Source organism: Cetorhinus maximus, chromosome 14 (assembly GCF_964194155.1).
Source record: "Cetorhinus maximus chromosome 14, sCetMax3.hap1.1, whole genome shotgun sequence".
Lineage (NCBI taxonomy): Eukaryota > Metazoa > Chordata > Chondrichthyes > Lamniformes > Cetorhinidae > Cetorhinus > Cetorhinus maximus.
Genome location: NC_135892.1, coordinates 58,757,044 through 58,778,957, shown reverse-complemented (window position 1 = coordinate 58,778,957; position 21,914 = coordinate 58,757,044). Strand labels below are relative to the sequence as shown.

Here is a 21,914-nt window from a genome sequence, read left to right as displayed (position 1 = left end):
TATTTACCTGAATGCAGACCTGTGTGAAGCAAAAGTGCTTCTCCCAATGCCACATTCTTGCATGCACCAGCTGCCAGTACATTTCACCCCTCAATTACTGCTGCTACTTCTTCCCCCTACCAGATCTTCACTGATACCAAATTGCTGTTGTTAACTGCTCCGATCATTATCGTTGCACATTCACTAGATTTCTGTCTGGCATGAAGAAAACAATTAAAAATTTTCAAGTATGGAGCATGATAGATTAAAGCAGACTGTTTCCAGCACTTAAGATGCTTAGAATAAGGGGCCATCAGATACAAGATTAAATGTAGGATATTTAAAACTAAGAGCATGAGAAATTTATTTTCACATTGAGGTTGTCACTTTCAGGGTTAGTGGTTCAGGCAGAAATTAAATCAATGTTCAAGCTTAGATTGCATAAATAGATAAGGACAATGGGGATATGTGAGATTAGAGCCAACTGGATATTTTCACTTTACAGCAATCAGGTCATTAATACACAGATATTGACTTCGCCCAGTTCAGTGCCCTGTTCATAACATGATGGGCTTTGTAATGGAAGTCTCAGTACCCCGTTCCTCATAATATCAGCATTAATGTGTAGCCCCTGTTTTCTCAGCTACTTCAGTAGTATGCCAGCTATTAAGGAACTGAACTCTGAAAGAGAAGGCTTCCCCTTACTCATAGGGTCTAATATGAACCATTTGTTTTCACTTTCACATTGAACCACAAAAAAATTAACCTTGCAAAAATGTCCTTTTTCCAGTCATTGATAAATTGCTGTTTTAATTCCCAAAAAAGATGATGCTCTTTGCATCCTGAAGCCTTAACACACCAGTATTTTGCTATGACCTGCTTGCTATCTGTTTACATCCTGGGGTATCGATGTTTAACCCAAACCTTTACAGCACGGGTATAGATGTGCATCAGCCAATTTGGAAATTCACTGTTGTACATATCCAAGTAATGAATCACCATTTAACCTGGTGGCCCCAGATGAAATCCAAACTCATATGTCTCTACTTTGAATTTGAATATGCACCCAACATCATATTGAGAGCTGTGATGGCATTTGGTGCGATTCAGAATTTTGCACCCACGAAAGAACTGATGTAGGTATCCCATAGAAAGAAAGAAAGATGAGCTTGCATTTATCAAGCACCTTTCAGGCCTTCCCAACATGTTTTACAGACTCATTTGGCCTACATTTGCAGCTGTATAGATTACTATTGATTGGAAATCTTAGCCTCTCATCAAACTTTCAATGGTCAGTGTAAATTCCTTACTCCTAATATTCTATCCTAAAACTGAACCTCAGCTTCAGCGCATTACCTGTTCCCAATTAGAGGAAGAAAACACCAGACAGTCCTTGCTTCACATATTCCAGTGATTCAACATAGCCATAAGACCCAGTAGGTTTTGCTAACACTTTTTTGCATACCACCTGTATTTTATAATGTAACTATAAAAATGTCATCTGTATATTAAATAAGTGCTGCACCGTTTTTGTAGAATTCCAATGATCTTTTATTCAGAATACCTCTGCAATTTTGCACTTCCGCTTCTCTTTCACTCCATTCATAATGTAAGTGCAACTGAACACTTTGTTTTAAATTTCTCAAATAATTAACAATTCTTAGGCTTCAGTACATAGCGTAACACTAAGTTGTAGATGGCTTTTTCAAAACCTTATGAACCTCTTGGGATCGAGGTGGGTCTTCTCTTAGAGCCCTCAAATACTTAATGGGCACATGGACTGCTTGGGAATCTGACCCTGTAAATGTAAAGGCTTCAGTGGGAGGTGGAATGCTCTATTACGCTGTTGTTGTGAGGGAACATGGACTTTGAGATACCACACACAACTCCTCCATTGCTACTGGAACAGAATTCTGATTACCTGTGATCAGTAGGAGAACAGATCCTTCAGTACCAGGGAGTCAACAGAAAATCCTACCGTTCCTCCACGTCCTGCTGAGTGTAAGAGAATGGTTAAATGACTGGATGCTTAAGTAGTTGCCAGTATTCTGCGAGGTATGGGGGACTCCAATGTCTTGTTCTTCACTGAGGTTCTCCACTGTTATTTTCGTTTTCAGCTTCTGTAGGAATGAGCAGTACTGTTAACTTTGTATATGAGGAATATTTTATGTTAATCAAGCTACTTTGTGAATTTCTTATGAGGAAAGTGGTAGCTGATGAAAATATTGAAGGATGTATAGAAGCATTAAAGAAGAGAAGATATACATCCTCACAACAGATCTCCATCCCCATCTGCTCAGCCAGGGCGGAAGTCAATTATGGCTATTGCTTCATCTTCACTTGCTGTCAAATGTCAGATATTGGCACATCCTCCTCCAGTAATGTGGAATTCTATGACATTGTATGCTGTTTCCTCCACTGGGAGGAATAAAAAGTGTTAAATGGCTGCCACAGTCTCCAAATCCTACAGTTATAAGAAGTCAAAATTTGTGGAATACTTGAGGGCAGGGATAAGGCCCTAAGTTGAGAAACATCAGTGTGCTAGCAGTACTGCAAGATGTGAGTTCTTAACATAACCACTACAAAAATGACACAATGGCCTGTGATACCTCAAAGGATTGCAGGGATATCCATCAGTATTTCACCAACTCCCATTCACGGCCACAGCCACCTCTTTTCTTGCAGCCTATTCTTCCAAGATTCCAAAGACTTCCTATTGTTTCAGATTTGTGCTAGCAGCACAAATGAGGTACTTGTCTTTATTCATCTCGCTCAATCCTTAATTGCATGGCATCTTTTAAATAGGGAAGTTACACCTTTGCTTTGTCCCCTCCTTGAATTTTACAGTTGCCTTAGCGTATCTGGATTGATAGGACACCCATTCTTGTACAACCAGCATTATTTAAATTCACTGACCCCAGAATTTCTAACTAGGTCAGTCTTCTTCAATTTCACTAGGTATAGGTTCTGCCTTGCTGCATTTATGCCAGTGGAGTGGGTCTCTAAAATGTCCAGGGCAGTGTAGTTTGCCTGCTGATAGCCCAACTTCAAAGTAATGAGGTATATATGAAAAACAAATCTGCTAATTATGTGCATTCTTACTGTTTCACCATCTTCCCTTTGCTCCCTTACCCCCCTGTTTTGTTAACATGCAACGTGGACTTGGTATAACCAGTGATGGTGGAGTAGGCCTGCAGATTCAAGCCTGCATCCATTATCATCTGAGCATGCTAGAATGTTGATCTCTGAATGCAATGAAAGGCAAATGGGCATCCTTCTCTAACCACCTTAGCCCTAACCCCACGTCAGCAGCTGTCAAATAGGGCTCAGATGCTGACCTGTTGTATCTCTTGTTTGCTGCCTCGTGTTTGACCATTGGATTCTTCTTTATCTTTGTTTGTTTCTGTTCAGTTCTTTACCTTTTCCTCCCTTCATCCTTGGCTGCCAATGGGTTGATTTTGTAGAGTGACTTTTGAAACCTTCCAAAGGTAATCAGATTTTTTTGTACCCACTATTAAGAAAATTTTGTTTTAATTATCTGTCTTTTAACTTTCAGCTACATACATTTTTCCGCTGTAAATAGTTATAGCTGGTCTAGCAAGTAGGTAGGCAAACAGGCATCATCGTTTTGTGGTTGGGAACCAGTTACTACTGAAAATGTAAAATGGTAGGTTCCAACCCTATCACATCAACATTTCAAGACTTCATGCCAAACTGTCATTTTCACTCAGAGTCATTGGAATGTTTGTTGAAAATAGTTATTACTGGGCATGTTTATATATGTATAAAACCAGTACATGCACCATCTTGCATCATCAAAGCCTGCATGTCAGTAGAATGCATTCATTTTCTATAGGTGCATCCAAGCCCATCTTTCCCAGAACACAGTATTTGAATCCTTGAAATCGGGTTTCTGTCCCTGTCACGATACTTATCAAAGTCTCAAATGACATCCTATGTGACTGTAGCAAAGATTAATTTTCCTTCCTTGTCCTTCTTGACCTGTCTGCAGCCTTTGACACAGTTGGCCATCCTCCTCCAATGCCTCTCCACTGTTGTCCAGCTTGGTGGAACCACTCTTTCCGGTTTCATTTTTATCAATCCAGTTGCATCCAGACCACCTTGTGTAGTGGCTTCTCTTTCTGTTCCTGCACTGTTACCTCTGGTGTCCCTCAAGTATCTATCCTTGGCCCCCTCCTATTTCTCATCTACATGCTGCCCCTTGGTGACATCATCCAAAAGTTAGTTTTCACATGTACGCTGACAACACCAAGCTCTACCTCATCATCACCTCTCCTGATTCCTCCAATGTTGCTAAATTATCAAACTGCTTATCCAACATCCAATACTGGATGAGCAGAAATTTCCTTTAATTAAATATTGGGAAGGTTGAAGACATTGTTTTTGGTCCTTGCTCTAAGCTCCATTCCTTTGCTACCTACTCCATCCATCTCTGTGGCAATAGTCTGAGATTACACCAGCCTGTTTGCAATCTTGCTGTCATATTTGACCCCGACATGAGTTTTCGGTCATATATTCGTGCCATTACTAAGGCCACCTATTTCCACCTTTGTAAAGTTACCTGACCTTGCCCCTGTCTCTCCCTCACTGCTGCTGAAACCCTCATTTATGCCTTTGTTACCTTTAGACTAGACTATCCAATGCACCTCTAACTGATCTCCCACAATCTACCCTCCATAAACTTGAGATCATTCAAGCTCTGCTGCCTATGTCTTAACTTGCACCAAGTCTGATTCACCTATCATTCCTGTGACCTACACTGGTTTCTAGTCAAGCAACGCCTTGGTTTTAAAATTCTCATCTTTGTTTTCAAATCCGTCCATGGCCTTATCCCTCACTGTATCTGTAATCTCTTCCAGCCCCAGCCTTCCGAGGTACCTGCATTCATCTAATTCTGGCCTCTTGAGTATCCCCGCTTTTGATCACTCCACCATTGTTGGCTATGCCTTCAGTTGCCTAGGCCCTAAGCTCTGAAATTTCCTAACCCTACCCCTAAACCTCTCTGCCTCGCTTTCTTCCTTTAAGACAATCCTTAAAACCTACCTCTTTGACCAACCTTCTGATCATCTGACCTATTATTACCTAATCCGGCTCAATATTTTGTTTTATAATGCTCCCATGAAGTGTTTTATTACGTTAAAGGGACGATATAAATCTAAGTTGTTGTTAGACCTGTTTCCTGAAGAGATCTTCTCAACAATACAATGCTCCTAGAACTTTCAGATGGTATTACAATTTTTTGTTAGCATAAAAACATTATGCTGGTAGTGTGAGCATGTTCTAACATGAGATGGGTAAATTCAATCCAGACCAAATGACTTATTTTTTCAGAATTCAGATTTGGTCCTCTTAATTTTTAAGATATGAACATTTCCAAGCAATTTGTTTTAGGAAGCTAGTGTGCTGTGGGTGTTGCTAGGTCTCTAACTATTTTTCCGTGATTCTTTAAAACTGTGCCCTTCATTGAGGCCTTAAGGTTGATCTTAAGTAAAAAGCTATTTGACTTGATTGTAACTGTAGAATATTACTTGAATTCTTCATTCATGACCTTAAACAGCCTTCAACAAGGAAAAAAACTGATTTTTTGCTAATATTGCATTGATTTGCATAAATCTGATTTTGTAATAGTGAGAGCAGGCAAATAGCCTTTTAATGCTTTCTACTTATATTCTACCATACGTTATTTGCGTCTCCATTTTTGTCAAATTGGCAAAGGCAAAAACCTTTGGCCCTTGGGGTGTTTTAGATAACAGCCCTTTGGCCCAACTACCATGCATATCTGAACATGTAATAATAATTTATTAATTTGCCTTTGAATCATTATTTTATGACAAGTGGCTTATGACAAATGGTATTACCATTCTCTGGGTTCCTTTCCTAAATTGAAAGGGTAGGAACTGGTCCAATTGGATTTCCACGCCTGCCACAACACTCAGATGGCTCTATCAAAGTCACAAGTGAAAACCTATGTGACTGTGGTCACGGTGCTCTATTTCTTCTTCTCTATCTGCCTACAGATTATGATATAGTTGACCATATAATTCTTCTTCAATGCCTCTTTTCTGTTTTCTATTTGAGTGGGACTGACCTTGCCTGGCTCCACGCTTACCTATTATTCATAGCCAGAGAGTCTTCTGCAATGGTTTCTCTTGCTGCTCCCATGCTATTACTTCTAGAGTCCCCCAAGGATCTATCCTTGGCTTCCTCCTATTTCTCATCCACATGCTGGCCTGCAGCGATATCACTGGAAAACATGACAGGTTTCAATTATACGCTGACATCACCTAGCTCTACCTTACCCACTTTTGACCGCTCCACTGCCTATGTGTTGTCAGATTGATGATCTGACATCCAGTCCTGGTTTAAACATTGGGAGGGCCAAAGCCATTGCCTTTGGTCCCCTCTACCATTTCCATTCCTTGATCACTGTTTCAGACTGAACTAAGGTGTTTGCAACCTTGGCATCCTATTTACTGCTGAACTGAGATTCCAATCCCATATCCACACCATCACCAAGACTGTGTACTTCCATCCCTGTAATATCATCAGCCCATCTGCCACTGAAACTCTAATCTGGGGTTTTGTTACCTACAGACTCAACTGTTCCAAAGCTTTGCGACCAGCCTCCCATCTTGCAGTCTTCATAAACTTAAGCTCATTCAAAATCCTGCTGTCATTATCCGAACTTGCATGCAGTCTTGTTCACCCATTCTCTTCTGCTTGCAGACCCATGTTGCTCCCAGGCCCACCAATGACCAATTTTAAAATTCTCACCCTTATGTTCAAAGTTCTCCATGGCTTTGCTGCTCCCCATCTTTCTGATCCTCTGCAGCCCTATACCCCTTAGCGAATTTATTTTTCCTCCAATTCAAACCTCTTGTACACCTCGCACTTCTTTCACCCCAATGTTGATGGTTTACTTTTAGCCATCTTTACCCTAAGCTCTAGAATTCCATCCTTAAAGCTCTCCACCTCTCCATCTCTCTCTCTCTCCCCTCCCCTAAGAAGCTCCAAAGACTCACCATTCTGGCCAAGCTTCTGATTACCTGCCTGAATGCCTCCTCCTTCGTCTCAGTATAAATGTTCATCAAATTTTGTTCCTCTGAAGCACCGTGGAATGTTTCAGTAGCTTAAAAAGACTTAGATTTATATAGTGCTTTTCACAACCACCAGGCAGCTCAAAGCACTTTACAGCCAACGGAGTACTTTTAAAGGTGCTCAAGGTTTTGTTAAAGGTGCTATATAAATGCAAGTTGTTGTTGAATTCTCTGTAGTACTGAAGATGCACTCCAGAGCTAGCTGTACCCTTGGCCAAGTTGTTCCATTACAGCTACAATACTGACATCCAGCTGGTAATGTGGAAAATTGCGCAGGTATGTCCAGTCCACAAAAAGCAGGAGAAATCCAATCTGGCCAATTACCGTCCCATCCGTCTACTCTCAATCACCAGCAAAGTGATGGATGGGCTTGTTAACCATGCTGTCAAGAGGCACTTACTCAGCAATGGCCTTCGCATCAATACTAAAATTGGGTTTTGCCTGGCCCACTTGGCTCCAGACTTCATTACAGTCTTGGTCCAAACATGGACAGAAGAACTGAATTCCAAAGGTGAGGTGAGAGTGACTGCATGTGACATCAAGACAGCATTTGACCAAGTATGGGATCAAGGAACTCTAGTAAAACTGAAGCCAATAGGAATTGGCGAAAACTCTCCACTGGTTGGAGTCATATTTAGCACCAAGCAAGATTGTTGTGGTTGTTGAAGTTCAATCAGCTCAGTCCCAGGAGATTGCTGCAGGCGTTCCTCAGGGTCATGTCCTAGGCCCAACCATCTCCAGATGCTTCATCAGTGACCTTCCTTCCATTATAAGGTCTGTATTTATTGCACAGTGTTCTGTACCATTCACAACTCCTCAGATACTGAAGCAGTCCATGCCCACAAGCAGAAAATATGGACAGCATTCAGTCTTGGGTCACTAAGCGGCAAGCAACATTTGTGCCACCCAAATGCCAGGCAATGACCATCTCCAACAAGAGAGAATCTAACCATCTCCCTTTGTTCAAAGACATTACCATTGCTGAATATGCCACCATCAATATCCTTTATAATTGATCAGAAACTTAACTGAACCAGCCATATAATTACTATGGCTACAGGAGCAAGTAAGAGACTGGGAATTCTGTGGTGAGTAACTCACCACCAGACTTCCCAAATCCTGTCCACTATCTAGAGTCACAAGTCAGGAGTGTCAGGAAGAGTTTCTGCTTGCCTGAATGTGTGCAGCTCCAACAACACTCAAAGCTCAACACCATTCAGAACAAAGCAGGCTGCATGATTGGAATCCCATCCACCATCTTAAACATTCATTCCCTCCACCACAAGGCAGCAGGGTGTACCATCCACAAGATGCACTGCAGCAACTCAAGCCTCCTTTGACAGCTCCTTCCAAACCTGCAAACTCTACCACCTAGAAAGACAAGGGCAGCAAACTCATGCAGACACCACCACCGACAAGTTCCCATCCAATCCACGCACCATCCTGACTTGGAACTTTCTCGCCATTCTTCACTGTCGCTGGGTCAAAAACCTAAAACTTCCTCTCCCTCTCTAACAGCACTGTGGGTGTACCTACACCACATGAACTACAGCATTTCAGGAAGTCAGCTCACCTCCACCTTCTCAAGGGCAGTTAGAGATGGGCAACAAATGATAGCCTTGTCACTGATGCTCACATACCGTAAACAAATAAAACAATATGGGCACCACGCTTCAGAAAGGACATGAAGGCTTTGGAGAAAATGCAGAAGAGATTTGCGAGAATGGTTCTGGGATGAGGGATTGCACTTATGTGGATATACTGGAGAAGCTAGGTTCTTCTCTCCTGAAACCAAAGAAGAGTAAAAAGAGATTTGAAAGATATGATTCTATGATGGTTAATTTTTAATTTGAGGCATCTGATATCTAACCAGGCCATTCATGCATCTCTTGGTGGGGCAGTTTTGCAAAGGCTGTGGTGCATTTGGTGGGTAGAATAGGGGTTGAGAAGGAAAATGAAATACAACATTGCATCTTTTCCCCAAATTTTGGAATCCATATGCAAGGTTTTATGTTTACAGAGTGCTAGTTAGCAGATCTCAACCATTATAATAGTGAGATTTTGAAACTGACTTCAATGCCTCAAAGTAGGGATTCTACTCCTGATTGACAACCAGCAACTTATCCTGGTATGTCGGTCTGGACTTTGGATTTGGCTAGGCAGTGGCACTTGTAAGGACTACCCTACCACTCATTGTCAAGGTTAAATGTTGAATGCTTGAAAGAATGCTGCAGTTATAAGGTATGCATACTTTCTACATTTGCCTTTGAAATTCTGCCAGCATTCATATTATTGAAGTAGCAACATGCATGCAAATCACATGGTGTAAAACATTAACCAGCAAAGTTTTTAAGTAGTATTTAGTGGCACGGTCACTAACTCCTGATGCATATGTCTCACGTGGCTGGCAGCAATCCCTAAATAAACTTGCCAGATTCATTAAAGCCCGCAGCTGTGTATATCTAGTAAAACCAGTCTCTGTAGCCATTGGCCATAGTAAAAATGTATCTTCAGCCACGGAATCAGCACATTTGACAAGTTTTATTCGGAATTGCTACTAGCTAAATGAGACCCATCTTTCAGAGGATGGTGATACCCCACTAAAACCAATACAAAAGCACTTATGCTTTGTTAGAGTTTCTTCAAAATGTCAGAACTATACTGCTGAAAAAGTAAGTTATTCTCTGAAAACTGGGCAGAGGTGCAGCTTTTAATCTGTAGAATCAATCCATAGTTGGTCGGTCTAGATGAAATATAGAAAAGTTTTCCTTTTCTATCCTAACATAGTTTTCTCTGCTTATTCATTTTCTCATTTCCTCTCATCTGTTCTAATTGCATGTGCATCATCTGTTGTGCATAATTTGTTCTTCGGCCTGTGCCTGCCTGTATGCAAAATTTCAATAAACATTCACTGAGAGCAAGAACAGTTGGGGGAAAGAAAGCTATACTCAAATTGTTCTTACATAATGAGCTCAAATTGATGCAAAAAGAAGACTGATTTCAACAATGTCCACCCAATGGAAACAGGGCAGGTAGGCAGTTAAAATGACTGTAGCGACTTATTTGCTGTGGTCCCACTGCCCTCCCATGGTTAAGAATTTTAAACTGCTCTTTTGATCAAGGAAGCGCTACATCCGCCAGAAGACATTAGGGTCCTGCCTTAAATATACAGATCGTGTTCCAGTGACATAATTTGAGCTTGATCTGCCACTTTGACCTCAGGCCTGGCCTGGCAGCAAGCAGAAGCAAAAGAGGCACAGCGATATGGGATTTTTGGTTTTCCTTGTAGGCCAGGAAGGGCCAATGTGCTTCACTTGACCCCAAAAACAAACAATGAGCTTACTCAGCTTTGAGCATTCCTCCCTCTACCATGACCACCATGCCCTCTGATCTTCCTCCTAACCACTTACCTGTTTGCCGGGACCATTCCGTCAGGACCCAGCAATATCCAATGACTCAAAGTCCTAATCCCACCTGCCAATAGGTTAGTCCTTCCCAACCGGTGTAATGCTTTCTATCTGTACCATTACAACCACCCAACTGTGTTTGCTTCAATCATCACCTACTTCCAACTATGTCTGGAGTTTTCCATTTAACACGAGCAGTACTACAGGAAGCCAACTAGTAAGCAATTAAATTCAGAGACCTAACATCAAATGAAAAGTATTTCAGTCCTAGATGTCGCAGCATATCTGCTGAAATGTTCTGTTTTTGTGATTATACTCATTGACTTATTCAGTCAAGTTACTGCTTCATCTTTACCACCATGGCATCTTCCCCCCACATAATGTCACTGGACTTGTAATCCAGAAGCCCAGCCTAGTACTCTGGGGACATGCGTTCAAATCCCACCACGGAGGGCGAAGAGGAGCGGACCTACAGGAGAAACACAGACTAGTGAGCAGATAAATAAAGCCCGAAGAGTTGGACCTACAGCAGTTACCTTCAGGGAGACGGGCGAAAATGAGCAGACCTGCGGGAGATGCAGAGAGCAGATAGATAAAGCCCTAGAAGCGAGGCCTACAGCACTTAGCTTTGGGGAGGAAGGTCCAGGAGGGCGCTGTGTTCCTAAAAAAAAGGGAACATGACATTACAGGAAGTTATAAGTTGATTGGCTGGTGAGAATTGCTGCTTAGGGACTGAATCTAAACAACAAACGTTTAAAATATTAAATAAATATTAATAACAAGTAGCAAGTGAATAGCTGGTGAGTCTTAAATTCTAATTTTAAGTAAAGTTTATTACCACTAGCAAGGTGTATTAAGTATTAACAAGGTGTATTAATAGTAGCAAGGTTTATTAGTATTGGTAAACTTTAGAGAGACACAAGCAGAAGGGAAGTAAGAAGCTGGTGAATCAACAGTTTTTTATTTTTAACTGGTAATGTTTATTGTTTTACTTAGGTTTAAAGTAGTACATTAAACGGTAGTGAGGAGAGGCATTAGTTTTTTTAAAATCATTTAATAAAATAAGTAATTAGCTAACTGGAGAGCAGCAGGAAGGACTGAGCTGAGCAGTACATAAAAGTGGCCGACGAGAGTGAAGTACAGGCAGAGTTCGAAATGTGACATCAGGAATAAAAAGTGTTGTTGGCATGGAAAAGGAGCTGATTGGTAGGTAATTCTACTTTCTACCTTCTAGTCTCCGGTTTATAATAAATAGTGTGTACGGCAAAATAAAGTTACAGCATGGCAGGGCAACTAGGATGCATGGACTGAGCATCATGTGACATGCGGCAAGTTGTGGACGCTTCTCATGGCCTAGATGACCACGTGTGCAGGGAGTGTTACCAGCTGCAGAAACTTGAGCTCTGGGTTTCAGAACTCGAGCAACAGCTGGAGTCACTGTGGCACAATCATGATAGCACATTTGGGGAGGTGGTTACACCGCAGGCTATGAGAGTGCAGGCAGAGGGAGTGGGTGACCATCAGGTAGTCTAGGAGGAGCAGGCAGTAATGTAGGAGGCTGGGGAGGAGAGGCGAGGCCGGGGAGTAAGGCTCAGTAGGGGAGGCTGGAGAGCCAGGACAGGAAGCAATGCCGGGAGCCATGGGTGGCATTGCAGAGGGGAAGAGGGACTGAAGGCAAGAGTGGAAATGCTGAGGGGAAAGGTTTTGTGAGCAGGCAGGCCACAGAAGAGCAAGCCTGTAGCAAACGACGTTAAAGTGAAACTGACAATGTTAAAAGGATATACTGACACCACTTTATGAAAGATGTTAAAGGAAAACGTAAATCAAGTGAGTCAGCGTTAAGCAAGGACTTATTGTACAGTGGTTTTCGTTTAGTTGTATTTCAATATTTCAAAGGCACTTTCTTGCTGCCTTTCATTCAATGAATAGAATTGTTTTCTTAGCAATCATGGTTCAACAAAAGGTGTACTTTTGGTGTTTCCCAGAAAATGAAAATTCTAAGCTGATCTTGGGGGTAATAAACCAAGAAAGTGGTTTGTGCCAACCTTCAGAGTTTGATCCCTGAGGCAAAATGGGTAGGCTCAGGGCCCATTCCATGTTGTCCCTAGGACCACATTAACATCAGACCGGCAAGTTGCAAGATAACCCCAGATATCTCGCCAGCAAGGACCATTCCATTTTGGATGACTGCCAGAGATGTAGTTTGGTTGTAAAAAATGAAGAGAATGATCAGGAATGAGGAGGCAGTGAGTGGCGGCTGATGGCAGTCTATTTCTTTAATGTGAAGGTAGAAAGAGCACTCTTGCACCTCCCAGCTCCACGTTCAAGTAAGTATTTTTTAAGACTACCTTTTTAATGGTAGCATGGATGCCCCTTGAAGGACTGCTTGGTTAGACTAGATGTTGATCTGGTTATCTAGAATGTAGCCAACCTAATGCTGCCTGTGTTCAGGAAAATTTTATTTTGGAGGCCCACTATGGAGCTCATTTTATATCTAAAATGGCCACCCTAAATTGAATTTATAAGCCTAATTGTCTAGATTGGATGATTAATTTGTTTTTCTCTTTAGTTTAAATCTAACTTGTAAATTAAGTCATTCGTAAAACAGAAAGTGCTGGGAATACTCAGCAGGTCTGGCAGAGCTGTGGAGAGAGAAACAGTTAACATATTGGGTCGATGACCCTTCATCAAGTGCACAACTCATACTTAATAGCTTAAAAAGATCTCTCACAGAAGAACTTGTGAAGTGAAAACATTAAATGTTAATCGTGTACCAAAATGCTGATATGTTAAATCCTCAAAGTTCCTATCTTTCTCTTTCAGATGCTGAGTTTATACTTAATTTCAAATTTCCAATATTCATGCTATTCCTTTCCTTTCTATTTCTGTTAGATAAATGAATTATTTTTTATTAAAGGGGTAAAGAGCCCTTGAAGGAAGGCACATGAAGACCTTGTGATCAACCAGAATTATTATTGCATGATGGTAGTAATCAAAAATTGGCACTTTAATGTGGGATGGCAGTCAGTAAGAGAAAAAATAGATTATGTTTTGCATACTACAGAAGCTGCAGCTATCTGTTATTTTTGGTAACTTAAGGATTAAAATGCTATATTTTAAGAAAAACCAGTATCAATTGTCATGAGGTAATCCAATACTTCCATTATAGCCAAACTCTTTCATTATATGCCTGTATATTAAGAAGCTAAAATTGCCCCTTTATTGCTCAGCAAGCTGTTTGTATAAGTATTGGATACCATGCCCCACATTCCTTGAGTTTCCAAATATAGTCAGAAAAATTAAAGTACAAATCCCATATTGATGTAAAAGCTGAAAGACTTCAACATTTTTTTGGCATGTGCTTTAATTAATGCCATTATTTTCCCCCTCCTCTTACCAGTACAACATACCGTTCTCCTTTCTTTGAGAATGCGGATGCATTCCTCTGTTACTCTCTCATTACTGCTCCATAAGCAGCCTTACAGAAGTGCATGAGATTTGGTGAAGCAATTTGTTACATATACGACAGGGCAAATATGACAGCTAGGTCTACACCCTTCTTCCATTTTGCTTTATTTAAGCATTCCGAACCTTATGGGTACTTGCATTAAAGTTTGAGGCCAGCTTTGAGACACTCTGAAGGTGTGAAAGATGCTATGTAAGTGCTAGTTCTTTTATCCTTCCTTTATGAAATAGTATCACCATTCACAGTGAAAGCATCCTTGCTTCTGAATGTGAAGGCCAAGAGCTCAAATGTCAATCCAGGCTTTAAGCAGGTAATCATTGCCAACATTTGAGTGCCGTACTGAAGGTGTGCTTCAATGTCATTGTAGCTGTCTTCCATATGAAGCATTAAGCCAAGGACTTTTCTGTTTGTTTGCTTAGATGTAAAAGTTTCCAAGACACTATTAGGACAGAAGTATTCTCCCCACTTCCTCAACAACATTAATCTCTCAATTTAAATCAGCAAAGCAAAGGAAGTAACTGGCCATTTTGTTGTGTGCAAATTGGTTGCTATGTTTTATACTTTTGTTATGATCCCAGCTGATGTTACTACTGGACAAGTCAGATCCTTGATAGATCCTAACTTTTATTTTTTGTTTAGAAATGTGGAGAGTGGCCACTGAACAGAGCCACAGGAGTCAACTGATGAACTTTTAACAAAAGAATAAAACATTTATTAAACAAGAAATGATGCACTATATTATAATACTCCTTCACCCACACCTATACCTTTACAGATATATACAGATTTGTAAGGATAACACAAGTTACAAATTCTATCTTATACTCTAATGTTCCCAATAAGTACACAATCCATGTAAACCAATAGGCAACCTGTGGTCAGGCACACCACACTCTGAAACCAACTGACAGATGCCACCCCAAACAGATACTACGGATCTCGCATCAACTCCCCCCTGATGCTTGTCACACCATGAGCCAACCGGCCTCACTGAACTCCTTCTTTCACACTCTGGAGCCCACTTTGGAATCTTCCCCCAAACTATGCTTTCTCTCAGATGCCTTCCACAAGGGTTTCGAACTCTCCTTCCGATGTCCCTCTCCCCTGGATTTCCACTTGCACTTGAGCTTTCTTCCACGCACTCTATCTCAAATGCTCAGCCGTGCCAACAGAACACCACTGCTTCACATGCCCATAGTAAAGAGTTACAGACCTTCGGCTGTCTCCTTAGACCTTCTGGCTTCTTGCAAGCCTATTTTGCTTCAAAGTCTGCGTCCTGCAGCTTTCCCTGTTTAAGCTTGGAGCATTTCTCTCTGTTGCTTGCTATTAGCTTCACTTAACAGGGCCTTTGCCAGATTCCTTTTCACCCTTCGACTAAAAGGTCCTATTGGGACTCCTCCTTTCAGTCTCACTCCGTGGCTTTGGGTTTCTTCTTTAGTTTGGGACATGCTATCTGTCCCTCTCCTATGCTGCTTCTGATAGCTCCTTTCGACTTCAGAGCATAATCCAACTAAACTTGAACAGCTTTTGGTTTCTCTGTCCGTGTGGGCCTCCTATTTCTAGGCAACAGCACAGTTTTTTCCTACCTTGTGTTTATTTTAACTCCCCTCCAAGAGTCGTAAAACCTAATTAAAATGCAGGCATCTTTTAAAGTGAAACTAAAACTCAAGATTCCCCCTTTCTTAACACACCAATACAGAAACACAAATCAAACTTAGACTTAAAGCTAAAACTCAGTCCTAACACCCACAAATACAAATATAACTTAATTTAACTACTTCTAGTTCCTAACACTTTCTAAAATAAGATATACTTGTTTGTGGAGCACTTTGGAATGTCCTGAGGGTGTGAAAGAAATTTTTTCTTTATGCGTCAAATATTTAGTCTTAAAAAAAGGTTCCTTAAGGTGCAAAGCTGGTAATTCACTTTTATTTACCTAATTTTATTCAGATTGTTAATTGCTGTATCAGATGTGATTAGTTATACTCTGTTTGAGTTTGAACCTTTTAAAATGAGGATACATTTTTGTGTGAGAATTTTTGTCCTTAATGGGATGAGAGGTGTTAATGTTAACCCTTTTACAACACTTCTGGATTGGATTTAAAGTATTTTCTATTGTGCCTCAGCAATGTGCCATAGTCCCAATTCAGAAGCACATGCCCTGTTGTGTCAAGGTCACATTTTCCATTTCTCTCACCAGTCACCCTGTGATTTCTCTATCTACTTCAGTATTGTGCAAGATCCATTCTAAAGGCCAGTCTTCCTGGCAACTGGTTTCATTGAATCTCAATAGTCCGAAATTTCTCTTCAAGCCTGCCATGTAAATCCCATGTTTCAAGAGCCAGTGGGAAGGGTATTGCTTTCACATTGCATGAAGCCAATTCCTCAGTAAGGTGTACAATTAGTTTCTATTTAGGAATAGTTTTGTGTTATGCCCATACCACAAGGGATTGGATGGAAGCTGACCAGAACCAATTTTCCATGGGACTTTTGTACCACAGAGATATAAGATTCTCCTCTCATAGTTTCAACCCAGATCCCAGATGTGAAAGGCAACTGAACCTTTCCAGTTCCTTGAAAAAAGGCAATATTTTTAAAATGTTAGTGGACTGGTGTAAGACAACAACAACTTAAGCCTTGATAACATGCCACCCCCAGTGCTTCCTCCAAGTGGTGTTAAGAGCACAATGTGCTCTGGGTGGGGCCTTTGACATCCATCACCAAGTGTAGCTCAGTAGCACCACTGCTGGTCAAGTCCTGAAGGATATATCTGTTCGACTGAGCCTGCAAAAGGTGGTGAGGGAACTAACATGAGGAGAAAGCTACTGGACGTTGTCCTCACCAATCTATATCTCGCAGATGCATTTGTCCATGACCGTATAGATAGGCGTGATCACTGCATAATCACTGAAGACATACCCTCCATTGTGCTGTGTGGCACTACCACTGTGCTAAATAGGGCATATTCACAACAGACCTGGCAGCTCTGAATTGATCCATGAGGTGCTATGGGCCATCAGCAGCAGCAAAATTGTATTCAACCATAATTTGTAATCTCAAGGCCTGGTATATCCCTCATTCTACCTTTACCATCAAGTCAAGGGATCAACCCTGGTTCAATGAGGAGTGCAGGAGAGCAGCACCAGGCATACTTAAAAATGAGGTGTGAAGCTACAATACAGGACTAATTGCATGCCAAACCAATGAAGCAGCATACGATAGAGCTAGGCAATCTCACAATGAACAGATCAGATCAAAGCTCTGCAGTTCTGCCACATCCAGTCGTGAGTGGAACAACTGACAGGAGGAGGAGGAGACTCCACAAATACTCCCATCCACTATAATTGCAGGGGGGTTGGGGTGGTCCAGGGGAGGCAGCACATCAGTGCAAAAGACAAGGCTGAAGCATTTGCAACCATCTTCAGCTAGATAGCTAAGTGGATGATCCATCTCTGTCTCAGCCTAAGGTGCCAACCTTCAGCCAATTCAATTCAGTCCACGTGATATCAAGAAATGGCTAAAAGCAATGGATACTGCAAGGCTATGGGCCCTGACAACATCCTGACAATTCTGGCGATTTGTACCACAGAACTAGCTGTGCCCCTAGCCGAGCTGTTGCGATACATCTATAATCCTGACATCTACCCTACAATATGGAAAATTGTCTTAAAAAACAGGATAAATCCACTCTGACCAATTATTGCTCCATCAGCAAAGTGATGGAAAGTGTCGTCAACAGTGCTATCAAGCAGCACTTACACAGCAATAACCTGCCCAGTTTGGCCTCTGCCAGCACCACTCAGCTCCTGACCTCATTACAGCCTTGGCCCAAACATGGACAAAAGAGCTGAACTCAAGGGGCGGTGAGAGCAACTGCTCTTGACATCAAGGCAGCATTTGACCGAGTGTGGCATCAAGGAGCCTTGGCAAAATTGAAGTCCATGGAAAGGAAGGGAAAACCTCTCCACTGGTTGGAGTCACACTGGGCACAAAGGAGGATGGTTGTGGCTGTTGGAGGCCAATCATCATAGTCCTAGGTCATGGCTACAGGAGTTCCTCAGCATCTTCAGCTGCTTTATCAATGATCTTTCCTCCACCATAAGTTCAGAAGTTGGGGATGTTTGCTGCTGATTGCACAAATGTTCAGTACCATTCACAACTCCTCAGATATGGAGCAGTCCATGTCCATATGGAGCAAGACGTTTAGGCTTGGGCTGATGAGCGGCAAGTAACATTCACACCATACAAGTGCCAGGCAATGACTTACTCTAACAAGAGAGATTCTAATCATCTCCCCTTGACGTTCAATACTATCAGCATTGCTGAATCCTCCATATCAACATCTTGGGGGTTACTATTGACCAGAAACTGAACTGAACCAGCCATATCAATACTGTGCCTACAAGAGCAAGTCAGAGGCTGGGTATTCTGTGGTGAGTAACTCACCTCCTGACTCCCCGAAAACCTGTCCACCATCTACAAGGCACACATCAGGAATGTGATGGAATGGTCTCCACTTGCCTGAATAAATGCAGCTTCAAAAACATTCAAGAACTTTGATCTCATCCAGGCCAAAGCAGCTGACTTGATTAGCACCCCATCCACCACAATAAGCATTCACTCCCTTCATCACCTATGTACAGTGGCACTATTATGTGCTACATACAAGATGCATTGCAGCAACTCACCAAGGCTCCTCCAACAGCATCTTGCAAACCTGCGACATCTACCACCTAGAAGGTCAAGGGTAACAGATGCATGGGAACACCAGCACCTGCAAGTTCCCCTCAAGCCACACACCATCCTGACTCGGAGCTATATTGCCATTCCCTCACTGTTACAGGATCAAAATCCTGGAGTTCCTTTCCCAGCAGTACTGTGGGCCTACCCGCACCAGATGGACTGCAGCAGCTCTAGAAGGCGAGATGGGCATCAAATGGTGGCCTTGTCAGTGACACCCAGATCCCAAGATAGAATTTTAAAAATTATTTCATAAATGCTGTGTTTTATTATTGTTTTCTGTTCACATTCCTGTCATTGTACACAAAAACATCAATAGATTGTTTTTCCTGGAGGTAGGATGGGTGGGTCCAAAAATAACACGGCTGGGAAACGGGATTACTGTGTAAAGAGAAGCAGGGAATAAATCTGTGCAGAAGGGACAAATGAACGTTCCTTTATTTTGTTTGGGCCTTAAGAGTTTTGAATATACTGTTTCCTCAAGTTGCTATTCATGATCATGGTAAAGAGTGCTAACCATTCCATTCTGCCATTTATGATTTACACACAGCCGCGTTTTGCATAAAGTCTCAAAAAAAACTAAAACAAGTTTGACAGCACTGCTTTGTTTTTAAAGACTTTAAATAACTCAGTATTTTAAAGTCCAAGAATTTATCAATTTTCAGTAGCAACACATGAAACTGATGTGTAATCCCATTTTTAAATTAACCTATAAGTTTAAGAGTAGCGTTGACACCTTTCCAATATTGTTTTTTGTGTGTGGAATGCAATTTGCCTTAGCTAAGTAAAGGAAATTCTTCCTCCTTCCCATGTGATGGAAATCTGAGACTTTCCTGTTACGAGGAACTTAAATGATTGTAATTCTCCCAGTTTTAAGGAGGGACCACCTCAGGAAGCACTTTATTGTTTATTTTTGTAGAAACATTTTAAAAAATAAACTTGAAAGTTTTATTTAATTTCGTATGTGCACAAAGAGCAACTGTTTTTCTAACAGTTACTTATTTTTTAACTGTTGCTGACCTTTTGTAAACCCCTCTTTATTTTTTTGCAAGTGGTACATTCCCACTCCTTGCTACTCTTATGTTAATAGTGACATCATTCAAACTGTGACTGCCTACTGCTTAAATTACACTGCAGACTGGAGTAATGTGAAGGTGTGCTTACTGGCTTCAGAAAGAAGGAAGATTAGCTGCTGGCTTGTGCTTAGTGGGTGTGCCGTTGAGTCGTTCACTTCCTTTGAAATTTTAAAGCTGCTGGTAAAATTGTCTGGCGACTAGCGGACCGGACAGTCAAAAAACAATGTGATGCTGATCCAAGGCTGATGCCTTTTTAAACCATCAACCTACACGGAATGAAGCGTGCTGGATTTTTGTTTATTTAAGAAGCTTGCTTGTAGGATAGTTACGCGAACGGTGAGCAGCCAGCCTTTTCTGTTGGGGTTCTGTGGCTGTCTGAGTTTACGGAAGGATTACTTTCCTTCTGTTTTTACTGTATTGCCCTTCAATTTATTGCTACCAAATGGAAATACAGAGGGCATCTAGCATGTCAGGACCATTATCTGCTGGCTTTCCTGCTCAGATGCCATACAATTATAATCAGCTGGAAGGAAGATTCAAGCAGCTTCAAGGTAAGAATGCCAAGCCATTGTTACTACTGTTGCTAAGATCCCTGTGAACTCCAGTTAGCAGGTGCAGTAACCATGTGGTGCTATAATTTTTTCCAGCTAATTTTCCTTTTAAAGTATTTTTATTAAGAAATTGGTACCTGGTGGGAAAGAGCTAAAGGATGCTAATAAGTTACAATTTTAAAAGCAAAAGCCAGACTGAAAGCAACCTTCTAGATTCAGAGTGATCAGATAATTTAGCCTTAAATGAGATAACAGGGCATTTTGGTAGCTGAGCTATTGAGAACAATAGAGGAAGAAAAGAGGGAGTGGTCCTTTTTTAGATCTCTTGTGGAATTCCCAAATTTTGTTATGCCATTTAATCTTGCAGGAACAAAGCTTTGCTCTCTGTTTCAGACTGTGAAAGGACTCCCTTGTTCTTCAGCAACGCTTTGAAATATTTAACACTGGCACATAAATTATAAACAGGGGACTGAAGCCATGATAATTGTGTTCCTGACAATTATGCCTTTGAGCTTGAAATGGCGAAAGGAGCTTTTCTTTTTCTTTTTGTAGTTTTGATTTATTTTGCTGGGAGAAAGGAAATATTTCTCAATAAACATAATTTAGTAGCTAACTATAAGATGCTTCATTGGCATTATGTTTGCAAGGCTAATGTTTTATTAACTGAAAAAAAACTGCTTTCTAATTATTTAAAATTTGAGCAACCAGCTAGACCATCATGTGTCTGCTCCAGCTGTAAAAATGGTCTCAACCATTTCCCTGATAGCTCCATGAGTTTAACCACTGATTAGCCAAACCTTGCTGACCAGGAATGTCCCAGGGGGTTTCTGTGAACTCTGGTAAATGGACTGATCTCAGCTGGGTGTTTCTGTTGCTATTACTTGGAGATGAAAAATCATTAAAAATAAATGTAATGTTTTATAGTTTTCAAGAGCATACAGTAGGATATGCATTTTTTAAGGGAAGTATTGGTATGATATTTGTTAATTGCATTTATACTACCAGCTAATAAATCGATCTGAATCTCTGCTTCTCTTGATGGCACGTGGCACTGTTCTACTGAGCTATACCATTCAGAGAGGTCTTTAGTTCAATCCGTGACCTCTACTGAGACCTGTCTGATTTATTTTATAGGGCTGCATACAACAGGAAGGGTAGTTTGTGAGTAATACTATAAAGTATATATGATCTGAATGGGTACAGTAACAATGTTTGCAGTTGACAGAAAAATAGGGAGTGTCACTAACTGCAAAGAGTATTATAAGTGACTACAAAAGGGCAGAGATAGGAGAGTAGGCTGGGAAAATTGATGTAAGGTGAAATTTAATATGAAGAAACGTGAGATGATACATTTTTGGAGGAAGAACAAGTAGAGGCAATATATACACTAAAATCTCAGAAGGAGTAGAGGAGCAGGTTACATGCAAAGCTTAGCCTTGATAGGGGATGCTCGATATGGTTCAGAAAACAAGTTATTTTTGATAAACATCTTTCTTTTTGAAGAAGTCACTGGAATGGCAAATTGGGGTGACTTGGTAAATAAAAAACTACTTGGATTTCCAAAAGATTGTTTTAAC

At 41.1% G+C, this 21,914-nt stretch overlaps 1 protein-coding gene across 4 annotated transcripts in view; it reads left to right on the top strand.

Moving 5' to 3' along the window:
• sptbn1 (spectrin, beta, non-erythrocytic 1) overlaps positions 1–21,914 on the top strand; it is a 278,283-nt gene that overhangs the window by 129,485 nt on the left and 126,884 nt on the right. The window contains exon 1 of one of the 4 annotated variants that reach the window (XM_078556984.1): positions 19,866–20,337. The exons of the other annotated variants lie outside the window; for them this stretch is intronic. Coding sequence (XP_078413110.1) covers positions 20,229–20,337 — 109 coding nt within the window. The 5' untranslated portion in view covers positions 19,866–20,228. Of the gene's footprint in view, positions 1–19,865; positions 20,338–21,914 lie in introns of those variants that run through there. 4 annotated transcript variants of the gene reach the window in all.